The sequence below is a fragment of the Macaca nemestrina genome, chromosome 2 (assembly GCF_043159975.1).
Source record: "Macaca nemestrina isolate mMacNem1 chromosome 2, mMacNem.hap1, whole genome shotgun sequence".
Lineage (NCBI taxonomy): Eukaryota > Metazoa > Chordata > Mammalia > Primates > Cercopithecidae > Macaca > Macaca nemestrina.
In genome coordinates, this window is record NC_092126.1 from 170,036,646 (window position 1) to 170,061,522 (window position 24,877).

General features: G+C 37.9%; 1 protein-coding gene across 2 annotated transcripts in view; it reads left to right on the forward strand.

The window, feature by feature from the left end:
- Positions 1-23,067, forward strand: part of LOC105470382 (N-alpha-acetyltransferase 50, NatE catalytic subunit) — a 29,469-nt gene extending 6,402 nt beyond the window's left edge. The window contains exons 2-5 of one of the 2 annotated variants that reach the window (XM_011722302.3): positions 17,340-17,473; positions 17,896-18,015; positions 18,458-18,524; positions 20,126-23,067. In XM_011722302.3, coding sequence (XP_011720604.1) covers positions 17,340-17,473; positions 17,896-18,015; positions 18,458-18,524; positions 20,126-20,303 — 499 coding nt within the window. In that variant the 3' untranslated portion in view covers positions 20,304-23,067. Of the gene's footprint in view, positions 1-17,336; positions 17,474-17,895; positions 18,016-18,457; positions 18,525-20,125 lie in introns of both variants that reach the window. The other variant, XM_011722301.2, reaches the window with a different exon arrangement.
- Positions 23,068-24,877: the final 1,810 nt, after the last annotated feature.

Genomic DNA, 24,877 nt, shown 5'->3' on the forward strand with positions numbered 1-24,877 from the left:
ATATTAAACATTTTTAAATTTTGTATGTCATTTGTATATCTGTTGGACAGTCCTGTGTTAAACCCATAAAAAGCCAAAGTTGTATAAAACGTGAACTTTTCCTTTAGCATCTACTTCCCAGATGATAGATATTTCTAAATGTTTCAACTTGTGGGCCAACAGATAGTTTATGGCTGTTTATACCTCTGTGGTGAAGGATTTTGAGGCATTCTGGTTTTTGGTTAAAGTGTTGCCGTTTAGTCACTTGGTCTGCTGTTGAGAGGGTAGGGAAGAGACAATTGGAAGTATTCGTCTTTCTTGAGCTGGTGCAAGCTATATTCTGCCTCTGTCAGAAACTGTTCTTAAGAGAAAATCTTGTTCTCCAATTCCAGAGGCTTCTTACCTCAGTCCCCTATAGTGCTATGGGGAATGCTTGTTCATAAAACTACCTGACACACATCCTTAATTACTTCTTTTGGATAATTTCCTAAGAATTAATTTTTTGGATCAAAAGGTACTGACTTTTTTAAAGCTCTGATGTTTGTTGCCAGTTGACCTCCAAAAAGATAGTAGCAATTTATTCTGTCAGCAATGTATGAGAATGTCCTTCTCTTTCCAAGGGCTAATGAAGGGGAAGGGCACTTGGAAAAACCTCAAGAAAACATACTGTGGCTGACATTTCAGCCAAGAATGGTATAAATTTTCTTTGGGATGCGTTCATATTGAACACATTTTTAAATGATAGAAATAACTAATAGCTTCCTTACAGGTTGTCTTTGAGTATATTCACATTTTGCTTTAACTCTAGTTTTACTTTGCTAATTAGGTGATAAATGGCATTTCTTTTTTTAAAGATTTGATGATTACTTGGTGAAGTTTGAACATATACCATTTTTACTGGTCATTTTGTGATGTAGGTTGTTTATAACTTACCCAGTTATTAATTGAGATGATGATTGCCTTAACTTTAAATTACAAAACAAAGATGATGTTCTTTAGAGAGTGGGGGTGAGACATTAGGGCCCAAGGCATTTGAAATAAAAATTTTTGGCCGGGCACGGTGGCTCACGCCTGTAATCCCAGCATTTTGGGAGGCCGAGACAGGCAGATCATGAGGTCAGGAGTTCAAAACCATCCTGGCGAACACGGTGAAACCATGTCTCTACTGAAAATACAAAAAAATTAGCCGGGCGTAGTGGTGGGCGCCTGTAGTCCCAGCTACTCGGGAGGCCGAGACAGGAGAATGGTGTGAACCCAGGAGGCGTAGCTTGCAGTGAGCCGAGATCACGCCACTGCACTCCAGCCTGGGCAACTGAGCGAGACTCTGTCTAAAAAACAAAAAAAAAACCAACATTTTTTAGAGGTGGAACTTGTTAAATAAGGGTAAGCAAGGAAAATATTTTGTACTTAGGAGCATTTCAAACACTTCTCTTTCCAGAAAATTAGGGTATATTTAAAGGTATGTTTGGGTTCCCCTGCTTCTAGTATATATTGTTTGTTGTTTATTTTAAAGGAAACTTACTATAATGCAAAAAAATACTGAACTAAAAACAACCAAGTTTTAGTTTTATGTACCACAAATGATAGCTAGCAGTAGGGTCACTAATAAAGGTGTTTAAACCTCTGAGCCTTGGTTATCTTTAAAGGGAATGGCTTGAATCTGAATAGGAATGGCCAAAGATTCCAGCTTGTGAGCCAATTCTATTTTGTAGGTATCTGGGGAAACAGAATTAACAGAGATTAAAATAGGACATAAAGAATACATAAAAAACTATATTTCTCTGTTGGATGAACAGTGGGCTCTTCATAGATTGTAGAGGTAGTCCTAATTTCTTATGGAAAGTGATGCTGTCACATTTGGATATGTTGAATTTGAGATTCTTGTGGAGCTCATCAGTAACCAGTCAGAAATATTGGCTTGGATTCAGAGATTTCTAAATAAAAACATTAATATATTAGATAGCAGTGAAAGAAAAGCCATAAGCTGGCAAGGAGCTTTCTTAACTGAATATGTGGGTGACAGTGGAAACAATTTTCCAAAGAGTAATTTGATTCTTTTTAGGTTATAGTCTTGAGCAGATTGTACCCATGTGTGTATTTAGCATTAGTAACCAACCAAATAATTACTGAGATTTTTATACCTCTGATACTTGCAGGCATACAATTTGGAGAGCTGGTCCACACCACCTTCACTTTTTTCAAAGAAATAGAGTCAGGGTTTTGTCATGTTGCCCAGGCTGGTCTTGAACTCCTGGACTCGAGGGATCTGCCCAGTTTGGCTTCCCAAAATGCTGGGATTACAGGCCTGAGCTACCAGGCCCAGCCCCACTTTCACTTTTAAAATTACAGCCAAACCTCTAGAACAGTGACTGCCAACTAGGGCAACCACCACCCCCTCTTCCCAATTATTGGTAATGTCTGAAGACACTTTTGGTTGTCCTAACAGGATGTAGGAGAGTTCTGGCACCTGGTGGGTAAAAGCTAGAGATGCTGCTGAGTATACTACAGTGCGCCAGAAAGGCACTTCACAACAAAGAATAATGTAACCCCAAATGCCAATGTTGAGATTGAGAAACGCTGCTGTAAAATCTAGGTGAGATGGAACTTACTAAAAGTAGTTTAGTAATTCCCTGAAATATTTGAGATCCTGCCCTAAGTCTTATAGTTTTATGGAAGAGTTAAGGTATAAAAATAAATGTTTGTAGCAGGGCAGAGGTGCCTTGTAAGGACAGAAACGGTAATATCGTTCATATGAGGTAGAAATCTCAGTGGGTGACAGGTTAAGACCTCCTGACCCAGTTAGTGTTGAAGCTGTGTGATAAATTTTGAATGGGCTTACTTTCAGGTTGAAGGACTTTATTTTCCAGAGGAATCACTCTTTCATGTAATTTACTGCAGGGTAAGAGTTTAGAAACATTGCTGCTAGCTAAGAAAAAATTACCTCCCTTCTAACCCCTTGACATTTGATCCTTACTAAAAGGACCATTTGATCCTTACTAAAAGATGCTTTGAGTTTTATGCAAATGAACCTTTATCAGTATACGTCAGAAAAATGTTTACCAATAGATCTCTCTCCCTTTTTTTAAAAGGTGACCTTGAGGGGTAAAGATCACTCCTTTGACAGAACGTGGTGTGACTGATCTTGTGCTACAATGGAAATTAATAGACATGGGCTTGATTCTAGCTTTATCCATAATTGTCTGTATAACTACAGGTACATTTGTCTCTTGGAGGTTTAGTTTCATCATCTGTAAAATGAAGGGGAAATAGATCCAGTCCAGATCAAATACTCTGCACAACAAATGAACAGGCAGTTAAAATTATGTGCTACTCACTAAAGTATAAACAGGCTTTAAGCTTTCTCTAGACTTCATTTCACTTTTTGTTATATAACTTAAAAAGTCACACTTTGAGCCTGGTGTGGTGATGTGGTGCCTGTAGTCCCAGCTGCTCAGAGTCTGAGACTGGAAGATCACTTAAGCCCAGGAGTTCAAGGCCACTGGGCAATATAGTGAAACCATCCTTCTTAAAAAAACTTTTTACGGAGACCCACTTTTGTGGAGTCATATCCCCATCTTGTGGCCTTTCAGAATATTGCTACTAAATGTTTTTACAATTATGAGCGTAATTGGCAATAAGTTAAATAGCTAAAAACATTTGCGTCCATATTATCTGACATTGCTGTGCCAAAATTTAGTGTGCATTATCTCGTCACACTGCTTGATTTATAGGCCAAGAGTAAAGTTTTCCTACTAGCATATTCTAAGCCCAGAAGTTACGTACATGAAATTACAATCTTGTGGCACAAATTAATAGCCAATGGGGGTCTATAGAGGCACACAAGTAACTGCATGTTTCACATTTAAGGACTTAGTATAAATTGTCTGTAGGCACTTTGGCAGTAGCTGTTTCTTACTTACATCACAGTCTGTCCCACTTTCAGTTCCTTAGTCTAAAAATTCTGGTATGAGAATGCCTTGGGGTTTGATTGTTATGGATCTGAAAAACAAGAAAAAGTAGCATGTCACACCAATTTACTTGAGCTGAGAGAGTAATTTAGTTTATTTAATAACAACTGTCTTCAGTTTTCTACAGGTAGGGCCATAAACTCTACTGCCAACAGGGACCATGCAGATAAAGTAAATCAGTAAAGCAAGAGAAGCTGCAATTTGAGACTTTATATAAAATCGTTTAATTTAAATATTAGCATTGAACTTAACGTAAAAACCTGAAACAAAAAGGAAAAACTGAGTCAGGCCAGGGACGGTGGCTCGCGCCTGTAATCCCAGTACTTTCGGAGGCCGGGAATTCGAGACCAGCAGTTTGAGACCAGCCTGGCCAACATGGCAAAACCCCATCTCTACTAAAAATGCAAAAATTAGTCGGGCATGGTGGTGGGCGCCTGTAGTCCCAGCTACTCGGTAGGCTGAGGCATGAGAATCACATGAACCTGGGAGGCGGAGGTTGCGGTAAGCTGAGATTGTGCCACTGCACTCCAGCCTGGGCTTCTGAGGGAGACTGTCTCAAAAACCAAACAAAAAACTTGTGGGTCAAACAGATGTGACCACATGGCTGATTTAACTCTTTTTTTTTTTTTTTTTTTTTTTTTTTTTTTTGAGACGGAGCCTCGCTGTGTCTCCCAGGCTAGAGTGCAGTGGCGTGATCTCAGCTCACTGCAAGCTCCGCCTCCTGGGTTCACGCCATTCTCCCGCCTCAGCCTCCCAAGTAGCTGAGACTACAGGCGCCCGCCACCACTCCCGGCTAGTTTTTTTTTGTATTTTTAGTAGAGACGGGGTTTCACCATGTTAGCCAGGATAGTCTCGATCTCCTGACCTCGTGATCCACCCGCCTCGGCCTCCCAAAGTGCTGGGATTACAGGCTTGAGCCACCGCGCCGGCCTGATTTAACTCTTAGGCGGGCGATTTGTGTCTTATATGCAGAGTAAAGGTCTTAAACTGCTGATAAATTAAGGTAGTCTACATTGTTACGTTATATTACATTCTTACCAGAAGTAAGCAAACAATTTGTGATCCTTTGTGATCGTATAGCATAGTTTTTCCAATGACCCATTCTCTGTGTCCATCCTTAGCTCTTGTTTCCCTCACCAGATTTCTCAGATTTAGGAATTTACACACATGCAGTGGGAAATTTAATTTAGTTGGGTGTTAAATTTGGATGATGATTTACATAACAAACTTAATTACAAAAGTAAAGCTGCCAAGGTGGAATTTGAGAATCTGAATTTTTAACTGGCAGGATGATTCTGGTATATAACCAGGTTTGGGATTCATTCTTTGATTTTGTAACACTACTCTCCAGGTTTTTTCCTCCCTTCTCTTGAAAATCATTTCTTAGACATCTTTGTAGGTTCCTGTTCTTTTACCTCTAAAATTCAAGTGTTTCTTATATTCTTTTCTTTGACCTTCTTCTTACTACAGACATCCTTGGTAGCCTGATATAGTCCCATAATCAAAGGTTATACACTATGAACTAGTTATGTTTCAGGAAATAGCTGTCAAAGCGATATATTTTAAAAGAGAATTCTTTCATTTAAAAAATCCAAGTGCATTTCCCTTTACCACCTAGTTTTTAACACTTCAGTCTCATTGGGTAACTTTTAGACTGCATCATATAAATCATTTTTAAAATTGCTCGTTCATACCCTAAAAGCATTTGACACTAGTTTTGATGGGGGGGGGGGGAACTATCAGAACATGTATTAATAGGTGTTTATTCCAAAGGCAGAGATGATAACAGACTGTCTGGACACTGCTGAAATTTGGAAGAGTGATCTGGTACCCAAATGGAAGGCTCACTCATTCAGCTCTCTTTCAATTTCTGTTCTATATAAACTGAAGCCTTGTACAGCTGGGGATTGAGAAATTATAGTGTATTAAAGGTTTGAAGGTCTTGCCTCCTTTTACTTGTTCATAGAGTAAGAAATAAATGAGGAATCATTTACTTTCTACTTTGAGTTTTAATGTCAAGAATAACATGCCTGGAAAGTACTGCAGCTTGTTGTGCCTTACATAATGAGTAATGTTTGTATTTTATTTTACTTTTTGTTAGGGATTCTTTTTCAACTTTTAGGTACAGGGATTACATGTACAGGTTTGTTACATGGGTATGTTGCATGATGCTGAGGTTTAGTGTGCAATTGATCTTGTCACCTGGGTAGTGAGCATGATACCCAACAGGTAGTTTTTCACCTCTAGCCCCTCCCTCCCTTCTCCCTCTTCTCGTAGTCCGCAGTATCTGTTGTTCCCATCTTTATGTTCATGTGTACTATGTGTTTAGCTCCCACTTACAAGTGAGAACATGCAGTATTTGATTTTCTGTTACTTTAATTTACTTAGGATAATGACTTCCAGCTGCATCCATATTGCTGCAAAGGATGTGATTTTGTTCTTTTTTATGGCTGTGTAGTATTCCATGGTGGATGTGTGGAAATCTTTAAACATTTATGAAATGAAACAGTAGACTGAGCCCCATCAATCAACTACAGTAAGTAGGATCGATTCCCATTTTATTTCGTCTTTGCCTGACCTATAATTTTCCCTTTTCACTGGGGCACTTCCAAAAGAAACTGGATGTATTATCCTTTTCCATCTATAAATGCTTTAATATTTAATATGAATCTTTTTTCTTTCTTTTTTTTTTTTTTTTTTTTTTTTTTGGAGACAAGTCTTGCTCTGTCACCAGGGCTGGAGTGCAGCGTTGCAATCTCAGCTCACTGCAACCTCTACCTCCCAGGTTCAAGCGATTCTCCTGCCTCAGCCTCCTGAGTAGCTGGGATTACAGGTGCGCGCCACCACACCCGGCTAGTTTTTGGTACTTGTAGTAGAAATGGGGTTTCGCCATGTTGGCCAGGCTGGTCTCAAACTCTCAAACTCAGGTGATCCACCCGCCTCAGCCTCCCAAAGTGCTAAGATTACAGACGTGAGCCACCATGCCTGGGCTTTAATGTGAATCTTTAACAGAGAAAGATTTTTTAAACAATTGCAATACTTTATATTATGATCTGATATCCAGTTTGTACTTAGTTTTTTTCTGTCTTGTAAATGTCTTTTAAAAATACATTTTTTTCACATTAGAATCCAAAAAGATTCACAAATTGCAAGTGGCTGAAATGCCTTATCATCTGTTACGCTAATAGTTTCTCCACTAATTAAAAAAAAGAAAAAATTGGTAGTTTTAGATTTACAGAAAAATTGCAAAGATGCTACAAAGAATTCCCAGTTTTCTCATATTACTAACATGTTAGTATGATACCATGGTAAGAAAATGAAAAGGCAAGCTAATAATTGAGCTTAGTTGCAAAGTCATGTATCTAATAAAGGACCTGTATCCAGAATATATAAGGAACTCTTATGACAGTAAGACAAGCAATCCAATGTAAAAATAGGAGTACAAAATTAGTGGAAAAATTCTAGGTTTATTCTCAGGGCTACACCATGGGCAAGAGATTTAAATAGACATTTTACCAAAAAAAAAATAAACATATTGCTAATAGCCATATGAAAACATACTCAACATCATTAGTCATTAGATAAATATGTCCAGTGAGATATCACATCACACTAGTAGAATGGCTATTAACAGAAAGGCAATAAAAGGTGTAGAGAAACTGGAACCCTAATACATTACTGATGGAAATATAAATGTCACAGCCATAGTTTAGAGGTTAAATGTCTGAAGTGGGTTTCACTGGGCTAAAGTCAAGGTGTTGGCAGGTAGAGTGATTTTAAATACTGTCCTTCAAAAATTCTTATCTACCTGGAACCTCAGCATGTGAGCTAAGTTAGAAATAGGGTCTTCGTAGGTATAATTGAGTTCATACTGATTTAGAGTGGGTCCTAAATGTAATGAATAGTGTCCTTATAAGAAGAGGAAAGGAAACAGACACATCACAAAGACCATGTGAAGATGGAGGTAGGCTGCCCCAAGCCTGGGGCCACTGAAGCTGGAAGGGGCAAGGAAACATTTTTTCCTAGAGTTTAGAGAACATGGCCCTGCTGACAGCTTGATTTTGGACTTCTAGCCTCTTGTATTATAAGAGAATAAGTTTGTTGCTTCAAACCACTGAGTTTGTGGTAATTTTTAAAGATAGCCTAGGATACTAATACAGCAGGATTATGTTTCTCCTAGAGGCCCTTGAGGAGAATCCATTTCCTTGGCTCTTCCAGGTTCTACAGACAACCTGCATTCCTTAGCTTCTGGCTCTTCCTTCATGTTCAAAGCCAGCCATAGAGCATCTTAAAATCTTTTTCGTCTGAATCGTATTCTGTTGTCATATCTCCTCTGTTTATTAAGGACTTACGTGATTATATTAGGCCTGTCTGGATAATCATGGCTGATCTTCACATCTCAAGGTCTTAATCACATCTGCAAAGTCTGTTCTTCCATGTAAAGTAACATATTCAAGATTCCTGGGATTATGACATGTACATCCTTTGGTTGGGGGTGGGGGGCATTATTGTACCTACCACAGGCAGTTTCTTTAAAAGCTAAACATATTTGTCATACAACCTAGCAATCCCACTTCTAGTTATCTACCAGAAAAGAAAACTAAGGCGTATGTCCACACACAGACTTATGCAATATACATAGTAGCATTATAATAGCCAAGATGCACATACAGCCCAAATATCCATCAACTGGTGAATGAATAGACAAAATGTGGTATAAACTATACCAAAATAGAATACTATTCAGTAATAAAAAGACCAAACTGCTGACATGTATTAAAACACAGGTGAACATCAAAAGTATGCCACATTAAAAAAGCCTAGTGCAAAAGATCACTTTTCTTGTGTGCTTCCATTTATATTAAATGTCTAGTAAAGACATTTGTAAAAAGAGAAAGTAGATTTAGTGGCTGTTTAGGGGTAGGTAAGGGGATTGATTGCAGATGCACCTAAGGAATTTTGAGACTGTAATGAGAATGTTCCGAAACTGAATTGCAGTGACAGTTGCACAGCTTTATAGTAAAAAAATCACTGAACTGTGCATTTAAACCATGGTTTTTATGGTATATAAATTATACCTCAAGAAAGCTGCTTAAGAAAAAAAAATAATGGCCGGGCGCGGTGGCTCAAGCCTGTAATCCCAGCACTTTGGGAGGCCGAGGCGGGCGGATCACGAGGTCAGGAGATCGAGACCATCCTGGCTAACACGGTGAAACCCCGTCTCTACTAAAAATACAAAAAAAAAACTAGCCGGGCGCGGTGGCGGGCGCCTGTAGTCCCAGCTACTCGGGAGGCTGAGGCAGGAGAATGGCGTAAACCCGGGAGGCGGAGCTTGCAGTGAGCTGAGATCCGGCCACTGCACTCCAGCCTGGGTGACAGAGCAAGACTCCGTCTCAAAAAAAAAAAAAAAAAAAAAAAAAAAAGAAAAAAAATAATGAGGGGGATTTAAGAAAGAGGGAGTTCATACACCTAAATGTAAAACATCTAGAAGAAAACAAACTCTTTGTGATCTTGAGTTAGGCGTATTTCTTGAATACAACTCAGAAATACAATCCATGAAATAAATTTGTCAAAATGTAAAACTCTCCCAAAAACAATAAGAAAATGAAAAAAGCCATAGACTGGTAAAAATTCTTTGCAACATACATAACTTACAAATGACAAGTATCCATAATACACCCAAAACTCAAGAAAAACCAGTTTTTAAAAAATTGACAAAAGATCTGAACTGATAGTTTATCAAAGATGATACATGAATGGCAAAGAAATACATGAAAAGATGCTCACTTCATTTATTATTTAGAGGCATGCAAATTAAAAACCACAATAAGTTGTCACTATATACCTGTTAGAATAGCATAAATTTTAAAAGTTAATGCCAAATGCTGATGAAGATGCAAACCAGCTGGAACTCTTATGCACTTAAGACCCAGCATTCCCACTCCTAGGTATTTACTAAGAGAAATAAGAACTTATGTTCATACCAAAACCTATAGGTAAATGTTTATAGGAATTTTACTCATGATCTCCACAAATTATAAATAGCCGCCTTTCAACAAGAGGATAAATTTACAGTACATCCACATAATGGACTACCATTCAGCATTAACAAGGAATGAGCTATTGATACGCACAACACTGTGGTGAGTCTCCGACATTATGTTAAATGAAAGAAACCAAACAAGCAGATATGTGATTCCGTTTATGTGACATTCTTGAAAAGGGAAAACTATGGGGAACAGAAAAGAGATAGGGGCTGCCTGGGAGTTGAACTTTAAAGGGTCATGTGGGAGGTTTGGGGAGTAATTAAATTATTGTATATTTTGGTAAGGGTTACATGATTATTTGTAAAAGCTCAGAACTATACACCACAAAGATAAATTTAGTTTTATGTAAGCTTTAAAAAGTTTTCTTTCCAAAAGCCAAGGGATCAATCAAAATTGATCCCCATAAAAGGCAGGAAAATGAAGAACAGTTAATACTTGGTACAAATAGAAAATGGCAAGCTGATGGACTTGAATCAACTAAATCAATAATTCAATAATTACATTAAATCTTTTTTTGAACAATCTCGCTCTGTGACTCAGGCTGGAGTGCAGTGGTGCGATCTCGGCTCACTGCAGCCTCTGCCGTTGGGTTCAAGCAATTCTGCTTCAGCCTCTCGAGTAGCTGGGACTAAAGGCACGTGCCACCACACCTGGCTAATTTTTTGTGTTTTTAGTAGACAGGGTTTCACCATGTTGGCCAGGCCGGTGTTGAACTCCTTGCTTCAAGTGATCCACCCAAGTCAACCTTCCAAAGTGCTGGGATTACAGGTGTGAGCCTCTGTGCCTGGCCCATTAATTTTTAACAGACCAGATATTCCAATTGTCAGATTAAAGGAATAAGATCCAACTATATGCTATTTACATGACACACACTTTAAGGACACAAGAAAATTAAAAAAAAAAAAAGGTTAAAGAACATGAAACTTTGATTGGAAGGAAGCTGTAAGGCCAGGCCTGGTGGCTCATCCCTGTAATACCAGCACTTTGGGAGGCTGAGGCAGGTGGATTGCTTGAGTTCAGGAGTTCAAGACCAGCCTAAGCAGCATGGTGAAATCCTGTCTCTACCAAAGATACAAAATAATAATAATAATTAGCTGGAAGTGGTGGCATGCATTTGTGGTCTCAGCTACTTGGAAGGCTGAGGCACGAGGCTCCCCTGAGCCCGGAAGGCAGAGGTTGCAGCGAGCCAAGATTGTGGTACTGCACTCTAGCCTGGGCAACAGAGTTGAGACCCCCATCTCAAAAAAAAAAAAAAGAAAAGAAAACTGTGTGTATTGATGAACAAAGTAGACTTTAAAACAAGGAGTATTGCCAGCAAAAAGGAGGGATATTTCAAAATGATCAAAGGGTCATATTATCTACAGTAGTCCTAAATGTTTATGCCCTTCCTAACATAGTTTGAAAATACCTGAAACTTTCTATTTATTGATTGAATGAAACAGCAAAAAGGAAGAAACACTTCCAAACTTTCTTTGAGGCCAACATAACCCTGATACGAAAATGTATCAAGAATATTACAAGGGCTAGGTGCAGTGGCTCACACCTATAATCCCAACACTTTGGGAGGCCAGGGTGGGCGAGCCTATCTCTTGAGGCCGTAAGTTCAAGACCAGCCTGGCCAACATGGTGAAACCCCGTCTCTACAAAAAATACAAAAATTAGTTAGGAACGGTGGCACATGCTTGTAATGACAGCTACTTAGGAGGCTGAGGCAGGAAGATTGCTTGAACCCAAGAGGTGGAGGCTGCAATAAGCTGAGATTGCACCGCTACACTCCAGCCTGGGCAACAGAGGGAAACACTGTCTCAAAAAAGAAAGAAAGAAAGAAAGAAAGAGTGTCAGGGTAAGCCTTTTTGAGATACCATTTGAACAAAGACTTGAAGGAGTTAACATATTCTGCAGCCAAGGATGGAGAGGCCATCAATTGACAGGAAATACTGCAAGCAAAGCAGATTGTGGAACGAAGATTTGAAATTGTTTGCAGTATGTTCACTTTGAAGTGTCTGCTGGAGATGGCTTGGATCTAGGAGTGTAGAGTTCAGGAGTGAACTATAGGCTAGAGACAGAAATTTGGAAATTTGGCAGCATTAAAGCCACAGAACTACAAGATTGAGTGAGATCAAGAGAATAAGCATAGAGAAGATAACCAAATGCGCCGATATACGAGGCCCTCATAAAATTGGTTCTTTTTCAGCTTCCACGTTTGTACACAAGCACACTTGATGTTTTAGCCATATCAAACTGACTAGTTTTCGGACTACATCATTGCTATTTTGTTCATGTTTTATTAGACTGCGTCTATTGCCCTTCCACAGGATAAGCTATCATTCTTCAAAATGTTTCCCATTGTCACCTTCATTCTGGTATTATTTTTGTACTATATGTACATACAGTGTTAGTAGCACATTGTATATACCTGTCTTTCCTACCAAATGTAAACAAACACCTTTGCATTCCAGATGCATAAGACAGATATTCAAATATTTATTGAAATAGAATTGACTTATGCTTTAAATAGGCAACTCTATTATGTTTGTAAGAACTTTAGAAAAATTTAGATTCACAGAATTCTTAAAATCTCCATTAGTTTTTTAATAGAGACTTTAGACTTTCTTTTAACTTAATTTTTTATAAGCTATTTTAACTAAAAGCTTTTTGGTTGTTTACATTCAAGTAATATTATCGTTTTCTTGACATGTCTACATATCCGTTACATATGCTTATGCCTTTTTTTTTTTTAACTACATGTTCCTTGCTAACTTATATTTACAAGTTGATTATATTACTTTGATATATTTAGAAAATCCACGTCTTAAAATAATTTGGAGCTAAGTGATCAGGATTACAGAAGTATTCCATTTCAGTCAGACATATCATGTTAATGAGAGTTAAACTATATTTGAAGCTTAGTTTTGCTGACAAGGTTACATTAAGTGAACATTTTGAAATTGTTCTAGCATATTTTTTCTTGCAAAAATCAAATTAATTTCTCTGAAACAGCTTAATTTTTCCAATAGCTACCAAACAATATTTATATCTCAAATTTGTCTAAAGCGTGTGTGTATGTATATACACATAACACACGTATATATACGCGCATAGAAAAATATGGGAAGACTATCAACAAACTTATTTCTGGCCATGTTATGGCAGGATATTTTCCCTTTCTACGTCATTTCTATGGTGTGCCTTTTTAAAAAAACAAAAAAAGACATGTATTGTTTTAATTAGTTAGGGAAAGATTAAGCTGCCTATTCCCTAATGGTTCAATATTGTTTTCTGTATTTAGGCTTTATCTGGCCACCCTGATGGAAACTTTTTTTAGTAGCTAACTTTTATTAGACTCAATCTAGCACAGTGCACTATAACCACTTTTTCTTCTTGTACGAAGTCAAGAAATACCTGGTATTATTCTTTCAAAATTATAAATGTGCTTGAAGCCTAGTTATTATTAGCTACAGATGATTCCTAAAATTTTAAAAACCTCAAGTTCTTTCATTTATACTTTAGAAGCTCGACTTTATGGGTTCTTAAGTTACTATTATTATTCATACTTAAACTTCATAATGTAATTTTAAATCACTTTTTAAATACTAAGACTCTTTTTTTAGTGATGTGCTCTAAATTAATATAAACCATATGTAAAAAAAATTACACCCAACTTGTGGCACTGTGGTAAGTTAAACAGCAGACAATGTAGGTAAGATGTGATCCCTGTCAGCTACAGCATTTTTAAAGGATCCTGTATTTTGGCCAGGCACAATGGCTCATACTTGTAGGCCCAGCACTTTGGGAAGCCGAAGTGGGCGGATCACTTGAGCTCAGGAACTGTAGACCAGCCTGGGCAACATGGTGAAACCTTGTCTCTGCAAAAATTCAAAAATTAGCTGGGCGTGGTGGCATGTGCCTGTATTCTCAGCTGCTTGCCAGGCTGAGGTGGGAAGATCACGTGAGCCTGAGAAGTGGAGGCTGCAGTGACCTGTGATTATGCCACTGCACTCCAGCCTGGGCAACAGAGCAAAACCCTGTCTCAAAAAAAGAAAAATAAAGGATCCTATATTTTACAGAATTACAGTATCCCCAGAATTTTTTTTTTTTTTGAGACGGAGTCTTGCTTTGTCGCCCAGGCTGGAGTGCAGTGGCACGATCTTGGCTCACTGCAGCCTCTGCCTGCCAGGTTCAAGTGATGCTTCTGCCTCAGCCTCCCGAGTAGCTGTGACTACAGGCACATGCCACCACACTGGGCTAATTTTTGTAGTTTTAGTAGAGACAGGGTTTCACCATATTGGCCAGGCTGGTCTCAAACTCTCGACCTTGTGATCTGCCCTCCTTGGCCTCCCTTTTTTTTTTTTTTTTTTTTTTAAATGTGAATGGTAGATAGTGGGGAAAGTGAGCCCGGTAGATTTTAGTCAGAAAAGTGTTATGAAGAGGGGGAATTCTGTCAATGAGATATAATCTACTTAAAGAAAACATGAATTTCCTACAGGGAATTCATTATAGTTGTCAAATATTTGGGATAAGAAAAGGCTATGTGGCTAAAAGTTGGAAGAGACTATAACAAGAAAATCACTATTTTTTTATTTTTATTTATTTAACCTCTATGGTGCTGAGGGGTTTTTTAAATATATAAATCTCTTACCCTTTTACTAACATGTTTGTTTATTTAATCTGTGTGGTTGCTAAGAAACTATGTTCAGATTTTAGGAAGACATACAAGACATGCAAAGATCATTGGTTGCAACAAATAATACAGATTAGTGGTATAAAAATTAAATAATCAAGGCAGGACCGCTAAATGAGCTAAGCCTTTCAAAACTGCTAAGTATGGCAGGAAGAATGCTTTATGCTGTCTTTTGTGTTCTTCATACAGACTACTTAAATAGGGGGTAAAGTCTCCTGTTTTTGCCTAACTCCTTAGCAAGCAGAATGTTCTCCAAACTGGGCATTATGGAGTAATACATCTTAGAGAACTTTGTACTATCAGATAAAATATTATATCATATTCCTCTCTATCCAGATAAATCAACTTTAGAAATTTCTTTTTTTATCTGTAATTGTTGCTGTTTTTTGTTTTGTTTTTGAGACAGTCTGTCACCCAGGCTGGAATGCAGTGGTACACAATCAGCTTACTGCAGCCTCGACCTCCCAGGGTCAAGCAATCTTCTCACTTCAGTCTTCTAAGTAGCTGAGACCTTAGGTGCAAGCCACCACACCTGGTTAACTTTTTAAAAAAAAATTCTGATAAAGTTTTGCTATATTGCCCAGGTTGGTCTTGAACTCCAGGGCTCAAAGGATCCTCTTACCTCGGCCTCCCAAAATGCTGGGATTACAGACCTTTATGCCCAGCTGTTTCTTTGTTTTTGTTTTTTCTTTTTTTTTGTTTTTTTGCTTTTTAATCTGAATTTTAACATTTCAAAATACAGTTTTTAAAATTACAATTTCTGGGCCGGGCACAGTGACTCATGCCTGTAATCCCAGCACTTTGGGAAGCCAAGGCAGGCAGATCACCTGAGGTCGGGAGTTCAAGACCAGCCTGACCAACATGGAGAAACCCCATCTCTACTGAAAATACAAAATTAACTGGGCATGGTGGCACATGCCTGTGACCCTAGCTACTAGGGAGGCTGAGGCAGGAGAATCGCTTGAACCTGGGAGGTGGAGGTTGCAGTGAGCCGAGATCGCACCATTGCACTCTAGCCTGGGCAACAAGAGCAAAACTGTGTCTCGAAAAAAAAAGAATTACAATTTCTACTACACATTAAAATCCTTTCAAGCATGTTTCTGTATATGTTAACAAAAGTCCGTTGTGTTTTTTTTGTTTTGTTTTGTTTGTTTGTTTGTTTTGAGACGGAGTCTCAAACTGTCACCCAGGCTGGAGTGCAGTGGCGCCATCTTGGCCCACTGCATGCTCCGCCTCCCGGGTTCATGCCATTCTCCTGCCTCAGCCTCCTGAGTAGCCAGGACGACAGGCGTCCACCACCACGCCCAGCTAATTGTTTTTGTATTTTCAGTAGAGATGGGGTTTCACCGTATTAGCCAGGATGGTTTCGATCTCCTGACTGCGTGAGCCACTGCGCCCCGCCCAGCAAAAGTCCGTTGTTAAATATGGTTGAAATGTGCTTTTTCTCTACAAAACAATATACTACAGTATCTTTTTTGGGCAAATAATACAGATGGAGTAAGAAAATTGTAGAATGCTGTCAGGTTTGCCTTATCACATTTGATCCGCCTTTAATAGTAGTGAAGTTCACTTCAGCTATTAAAAATTGTTTATAGCTCTGCAGGCAAAACAACTTTGATTCTTTGTTAAAAGTTAGAACTGAAAACTTTTTAGCTTTAATCTTCTTTTCCATGGAACCAATTGTTTAGATTACAGGTGGTTTCTTAGAATGCTCCTTTTATTAGTCCTTTCTCACGCTGCTAATAAAGACATAGCTGAGACTGGGTAGTTTATAAAGGAAAGAGGTTTAATTGACTCACAGTTCCACAAGGATGGGGAGGTCTCAGGAAACCTATAATCATTTTGGAAGAGGAAGCAAACACGTCATTCTTCACGTGGTGGCAGGAAGGAGAAATGAGAGCGAAGCGAAGGAAAGGTTCTTTATAAAACCATCAGATTTTGTGAGAACTCACTATCACGAGAACAGCATGAAGGCAACTGCCCCCATGATTCACCAGGTCTGTCCCATGAAGTGGGAATTATGGGAGCTGCAAGATGAAATTTGGATGGGGACACAGCCAAACCATATCACTCCTGTTGCTTTCTTAATGGATAGTTTTCATACTGGGGTGGTTTTCAAAATGTGGATTCCTTTGTTTCGTTTCAGCAACTCTGGTTCTGAGAATGGGGTATGTGTGTCCAGGAATGTGAATTTTGAGTATCGCCTCTGTGACTCTGATGTAGGTAGTTCATAGACCACGGTTTTCAATGAATAGAATGTGCATGGTATTGCATACTTCCATAGTTTTCTTAGAATAAATTACTAGAAGTAAGATACTTGGACAAAGGAACTGTAATGTTATCAGAAATAGGTATATCTAAATTTTTCTGAACTATAAACTACAAGGAAAATTTTGACACTTGTAGAATGTTATTCTAGCCTTTGTAGTAGTTGTTGTGTGCCATATTTGTCCCTAAATGTGCGTAATTGTATGAAAGCTATGAGTAGAATTTGTATTGAATGATGTCAAAATTTGCTTATAAATGGTAATTTGCTTATAAATCAAGTCTGAAAGAGTTGGATTTATCAATCATGTAAAAAAGACTTGGTTCCCCTTTCATATGTTCATATTAAAAATGAGGCTAATTATGTATTATTGAGTACATTTTGATTTGTTCCAGTAGCCGGATCGAGCTGGGAGATGTGACACCACACAATATTAAACAGTTGAAAAGACTGAATCAGGTCATCTTTCCAGTCAGCTACAATGACAAGTTCTACAAGGATGTGCTGGAGGTTGGCGAGCTAGCAAAACTTGGTATTACATGGTTTTTTTTTTTTTTTCTCCCTTTTCCTTCTTTCTGTTCTTGAGCCCTATTTTTTAGAGAGCAGAAAGAGTTAACTAATTTAGTTTGCTTATTTTGTAAGTGAGGAAATGGGAGTGGTCTAGGTTGGGAGAAAAATCTCAGAAATCAGTTGAATAAAATAGTTGAATTTTAAAAAGAAATGCTTAATGTTCTTATTTAGTGTATGCCTGTGTGTTTTCACTTTTTAAGCTATACTGGAGGAGGCTTAAACTTCCTAAAATGGCATAAGAGCTTTGAGGTAATTGATATTCATGAGATAGTTCATGAAATTTAATGTTGATAGGAACAATGTAGTCCTTTAAAAGGGAAAAAGATTAAATAAAATGTGTTACTCTGTCTGTTCAACATTATATCTTTATATTTTCCTTGGCAGCCTATTTCAATGATATTGCTGTAGGTGCGGTATGCTGTAGGGTGGATCATTCACAGAATCAGAAGAGACTTTACATCATGACACTAGGATGTCTGGCACCTTACCGAAGGCTAGGAATAGGTAAAAAATTGTGGGTTTTTTTACTTCTTCAGAGAGGCATAAACATATTCTTTGTTAATGTGTCTGACCTAGTAAGTTAATTTGGGTCTTTTTAAGGAATACTGAGAAAGGGTTACTGAATTATGTAAAATATGGTGAGAAATAACTAATGTTTATTAACATAATTCTGCTGGAATCCCTACATAGATTTGCTATTTACGTCCCCTTCTGCTTTTTCTGTTTTTCTTCTACCTGGAAGTGCTTGTTTAAAAAGGTTAGTCTTCTGTTAACAGTTTTAAACATATGTAGCTATTGTAGAGAGAGAACACAACGTTGGAAAATAAGAATAGTCTATACCTCATAAATTCTATTAGGACCCAATAAGTAGTTCAGATGGCAGGTGGATAGATACATAATTTAAAAGTTGATTTATGAAGTCACATGTTATTTGTTTTATTAACAGGAACTAAAATGTTAAATCATGTCTTAAACATCTGTGAAAAAGATGGTACTTTTGACAACATTTATCTGTAAGTAAATTAATATTTTATGTTCTTATCAGAGGGGTTTAATAAGTTGGCAGGAGAAATCTTGACTAGAAACTTTAAAATCTGGTCACTTATTGTGCCTTTGGAAACACTGTGGAAGTAGTTGTTACAAAGTATTCGAGTAGTTGTTTTGTTTAGTTTTGTTTTATTAATAATAGTAGATTAGGGACCTGAGATAGAACACATTGCTTTATTATATTAGGATGAGAGCTCCAAAATCATAGGGAAGAAATCAGGATTAAAACTCAGGCCTTGGCCAGGCGCAGTGGCTCACACCTGTAATCCCAGCACTTTGGGAGTCCGAGGCAGGCGGATCACAAGGTCAGGAGATAGAGACCATCCTGGCTAACACAGTGAAACCCCGTCTCTACTAAAAATATTTAAAAAATTAGCTGGGCATAGTGGCGGCCGCCCATGTCACAGCTACTCGGGAGGTTGAGGCAGGAGAATGGCGTGAACCCGGGAGGCGGAGCTTGCAGTGAGCTGAGATCACGCCACTGCACTCCAGCCTGGGAGACAGAGCGAGACTGCATCTCAAAAAAAGAAAAAACTCAAGTCTTCAGAATTCAAAACCATTAATACTACTTTTCTCGTGCATAACCTTGTGTGTTTTGTTCAAGGCTATGTTGGATAGCCTTGAACATTGTAGTAGATCATTTGTAGTAGAGTTTAATAATCAAAATCATAGATTACCTAGCTGAGATTATACTTGAATCTCAAGAGGCTGTACATAAAGAGCTATGACTAAGATCACAGTCATGGATGTTCATAATTTAGTTTGGCTGTGTGAGATGCTGAATTATACAGTGTTATTTTTGGGAGTAATTGAGAAAGCTTGCATTTTTAATTTTTAAAACATACCATGTTTTTTATCAATCAGAAGGAAGATATATCTTCAAGCTTTGAGACCCTAGTTTTTTATTTTTCATCATTATTTTCTGTGTGTTAATAGGGCCTTTTAATAATTTATCCTCTTAAAATGAAAAAATTTTGATAGCTGTGGTACTTTTCCATTTGTTGACTATAAGAATAAACACTGTGAGCCTTCTAATCTTAACCAGCTGTCTTACAAATGTAAAAATTAGATTAAAAGTGTAAAATTGGGCCAGGCGCAGTGGCTCACGCCTGTAATCCCAGCACTTTGGGAGGCCAAGGCCAGGCAGATCATGAAGTCAGGATATCAAGACCATCCTGGCTAACACGGTGAAACCCCATCTCTACTAAAAAATAGAAAAATTAGCTGGGCTTGGTGGTGGGCGCCTGTAGTCCCAGCTACACGGGAGGCCGAGGCGGGAGAATGGCATGAACCTGGGAGGTGGAGCTTGCAGTGAGCCAAAATCACGCCACCGCACTCCAGCCTGGGTGACACAGAGAGACTCCGTCTCAAAAAAAAAGTGTAAAATTGTCATCAAAAGCTTTTAGGTAAGCATGCCTAACCTTTGTTGATTAGTGGTAATTGTAAAGAGAATGTAACAAATATGCAGCATTCTAGCTCCAACCAATTTGGAGCTATCTGTGGAGAATGCTTAAAACTTGATGAAACCTTAATTTTAATTTTTTTCTGATACTCTCTTATACCTCAGGCATGTCCAGATCAGCAACGAGTCGGCAATTGACTTCTACAGGAAGTTTGGCTTTGAGATTATTGAGACAAAGAAGAACTACTATAAGAGGATAGAGCCTGCAGATGCTCATGTGCTGCAGAAAAACCTCAAAGTTCCTTCTGGTCAGAATGCAGATGTGCAAAAGACAGACAACTGAACAAATTACAAATGAACTTTCTTGCACTTGCTTGTCGCCAAATAAAAGAGAGGCCCATTGATACCCCCTCCCCCAACACTTTTCTTTTAAAGCTTTTCTCCCTCCTTGTTCTTGTTTTTCCTTCTTCCTTTCCTTTTCTCTAAGAGTTATAATACTTTGAAGGACTTCAAAAAAATAATCATGTTTGAATTGTTTTCTCTTATTTTTGTGAGGTGGTTTGAAGGAAGGAGAAGGTAGATTTGTTTAATTTTGCAGTTAAAGCTAGATGGTCCTAAAAATTTAATTGTCAAATTTCAAATTTAATGTCCTGCTTTCACATTGAAGGGCAGAGCCTACAAAACATTGTATATTTCAAAAGACAAAAAGAAGCAGCAGCAATATCTTGTTCTCTAATGCATAGACTAGTTGAGTGTGTTTGTGGTACTTTGAGTTTTTTAAGACTGGGATACTAATCCCTAGACGTTGCCTTCACTCCACCTTTAGTCCTTCTGAGCACTCTCTCGGGAGTTGAACATCGTTATCCTTGTAAGAAATACTAAGCTTATTTTGATTTTTAAGCAATTATATCTTCTCTTCTTGCTGGTGGGTGGGGCAGTTTGGTTTAGTGTTATACTTTGGTCTAAGTATTTGAGTTAAACTGCTTTTTTGCTAATGAGTGGGCTGGTTGTTAGCAGGTTTGTTTTTCCTGCTGTTGATTGTTACTAGTGGCATTAACTTTTAGAATGTGGGCTGGTGAGATTAATTTTTTTTTAATATCCCAGCTAGAGATATGGCCTTTAACTGACCTAAAGAGGTGTGTTGTGATTTAATTTTTTCCCCTGTTCCTTTTTCTTCAGTAAACCTGACAATAGTCTAACCTTAAAAATTGAGTTGATGTCCTTATAGGTCACTACCCCTAAATAAACCTGAAGCAGGTGTTTTCTCTTGGACATATTAAAAAGTACCTAAAAAGAAGCTTAGATGGACTGTGACACAATAAATTCAATTAATGTCATCTAATGCCAGCTGTTAAAAGTGTGGCCACTGAGCATTTGATTTTATAGGAAAAAATAGACAGTATTTTTCAGAATAACATAGCTGTGCTATTGCATATCTGTTGGAGAACATCCCAGATTTGCTTATACTCAGTGCCTATGATATTGAGTTTAAGGATTTGAGGCAGGGGTAATTATTAAACATATTGCTTCTATTCTTGGAAAAGTAGAAGTGTAAAATGTTAATAATACAAATGTCACTGTGACCTCCTCCACTGAGAGGACTGGTTTATGCCAGATCATTTTCTGGCACATAGGGAGTGGCTTTGACAGGTTGATAACTTTGTAAGATGGGAGACATCTGAAATATTCATGTTTTCCTCTTATAGTCCCATCTCCACTATTTAGAAATGTTCTCAGACTTTGAAATAATGCACAGGGCTTGAGCTTTCTGTCATTTGACTTTGAAAGGAAGTTTCATTCATATTTATCCTCTTGTGTAAAATTCTAGTATAAAGTCTCATCTCCAAATATGTTAAATGACAAAATTATTTTATAAAATGTTTATGCACACTTTATCACCTTAAGTTTTTATTTGAGAATGTGAAAGTACAAGATGCAGTAGACTTCAACAATCTTGAGTGCCAAGAAAAATACAGAAAAAGAAGACAGTTGATGAATGCGTTTATAGGTTTCTAATCTTAAGATGGTAAAAATGTAGAAAGACCTTGCTGGTTTTTTGAGAGTATTCGTTTCTTAAAACAATCCAAATCTAAGCTTAGAAGAAAAGTTTAGCATTAAGCTCATTTATCTTCATGGATAAGCTTCAGCTTGCTCTTGGCAAGAGAAGAGTGCTTGAGTTACAGAAGGCATAATTAGTTTGAAGAATGCAGCAGCCTTTTTGTAAACTTCCCAGATAACAAAATCGACTTTGATATATAAATGGTTTTCTGAGATGACACTGCCTCTATTTCTATAACCATTTCACCTGGACTATCTAATCAGTCCTATGAATGTATCCCTAAATGTGGTTATTGAAAACCGAATAGCTGCCTCATGACAAGTATGTGTTATTTAAGGAGGAAAAAATATTAAATTTTGAATTGAGTGTGTAGGCTCCCTATCATTATATAGTTTCTTTTTCCATGGTAGTCAGTGACTTAACCTAAATTGTAAATGTTTGTAAAGGGTTAATTGTCCTACATCAAACTTATGTTAAATAATTCCATCCACTTATGGAGGAGGAGGAGAATGTGGAAGAGGTAAAAAGCTGGGCACAAGTTCATATGCCTATGAGTCAGTAAAGACTGAAGTAATGTCCTATGTTGAGCTGGTTATTTTGATATATGATAATTATCTTTAGAACAATTCTGTTAACTGGAAAATCACAGGATATATCCATCATATTTTTCAGGACAGATAGTTTTTACTGTGGGGCAAATAGGTTAAAATTACACTGTATGGTAGTTGCATTTAGGTTTTAAAGCAAAGAATCTGTAGAGAAATCTATGCAATATATAGTTTGTCCAGATTAGCTTTCGTTTGGGGAATGAAGTTCTGAAATATCTAAAGCAGTTTACTCATCAGTTGAAAAGTCCTCCAAAAAGAGAACTATTGGGAAACCATGGTGTGTGGTGGTGGAAAAGAAAAGCTCCCTCAGTTTTTTGGAGGGAATAACTTAAAAAAAAAAATACTTAAATGGCTAAGTTTTCTTGGTGCAGTTAAGAATTAAACTTGTCAATTTTAACATTGCTGTTACATCTGAAATAAACTTATGTGATGTTCTGGTAGTGAGCTGTGATATCTATAAATGTCAAAACTGTATTGTTGAATTCTGCAGCCAGCAACTGTACATACTCATTGTGTAGTGTTTCCCTTACTGCTTTTATTTACTTTCACATTTCTTTAAGATCTAATTTTAAAATCATTAAAATAGGCCAGGTGTAATTAAGGCATCCTAATTCAGATCTTCTGTGACTTGCTAGGTACTGCCCAATGTCTACAATTCAGTTCCAGTGAGAGGGAAAAAACAAGATCCAAGGAACTGTCTTGCTGCTATATTCTTAATGTAATTGTTAGAAATACTTGACACTTCAGGCTGCAATCTGTTTAGTAATGTGTATTGGCTACAGATAACATATTCAGGTGTTTTGGTTTTTTTCCTTGTAAGGAAGGAGTATAGTAGTTCAATGAGTTGGGAATTGGCTTTTAACCTTTTTCCTGAATATCAAACATGAATTTAATATTTTTTCTTTAACGGAATTAATTCAGTATTTAATATTTCTAGTCAAAATTGTTATAATTAGAGTTTTGCTTTTTTCACTTAAGAAACAATGGGTGATCCTTGTCTAGTGTGTCTTAGTTATTACTGTAGTTTAAAACAAGTATTATCTTCCACAGTTCTGGATCAGGAATCTAGGAGCTGCTTAACTGGGTGGTTCTGTCTTGAGATCTCAGAAGGTTGCAGTCAAGCTGTTAGCCAGGACTGTACCATCTTGAAGCTTGACAAGGCTAGAGGAGCCATTTTCAAGATGTCTTGCTCACGTGGCTCTTGGGCTTCAGTTCCTCACTGTGTGGGTATCATCATGGGGCTGCCTGATGGACAACTGGCATGTGGCTTCCCCCAAAGGTGATAGAAGAAAGTGAGCAGAAGCCACACTCTTTTATGATGTAGCCTCAAGTGACATAATTTCTGCCGTATTCCATTAGTCACACAGACCGACCATTGAATCACTCTGGTATAGTGTGGGAGGGGACTACACAAGGATGTGAATACTGGAAGGTGGATGTCATGGGGCCCTCTAGGAGACTGGCTGTCACTGCTCAGAGAAGATACTGGGCTTTGTTGACTCCCAAGGTCAGGGTAGTTTTGGTGAGGTTGTGTTTTATTAGTCTCTAAAAGGAGTAGTTTTCTAAATGAGGGTTAGAAAGCACTGCACTTTACAATTAGGATATAAAAGAAATAGAGAGTGGGCCTAAAGGCTGTGCTCTTGTGATTGGGTTTTCAGTGGGGAAGGGAGACAAGGCTGTCTCAGACTGATGCTGTTCTCACTGAGTGATTTGAATATTTCTGGGAAATTGGATACTACAGTCACAAATAGGAACAGTAAGCCTGTAGAAATTTTTCAGGGAGTAAATATTTTCTATGGCAGTGTCCTGAATTGGTTCTCCCTTGCAAGACTGAACTGTAGGAACTTAGTCCTAGTTTATGATACAGCCAAATAACATAGTCATATGGGAAAAAGGGTTTGAGTCAGATTTCTTAATGTATGTGTAGTTAACTTGGTAGAACATTGAGAACTATCAAGTCAGACAACAATCTGTTACTGGGGCAGAAATTCCCAACCTTTTCAGTTCTCCAAAATTTAAGATAACTTGATTTCTTAGGTAAAATGTTTTTGTTTTGGCAACAGAGTCTCGCTCTGTCGCCCAGGCTGGAGTGTAGTGTGGCACGATCTTGGCTCACTGTAACCCCCACCTTCCAGGTTCAAGCAATTCTGCCTCAGCCTCTCAAGTAGCTGGGACTACAAGGCACATGCCAACATGCCCGGCTAATTTTTTGTATTTTAGTAGAGACGAGGTTTCACCATGTTGCCCAGG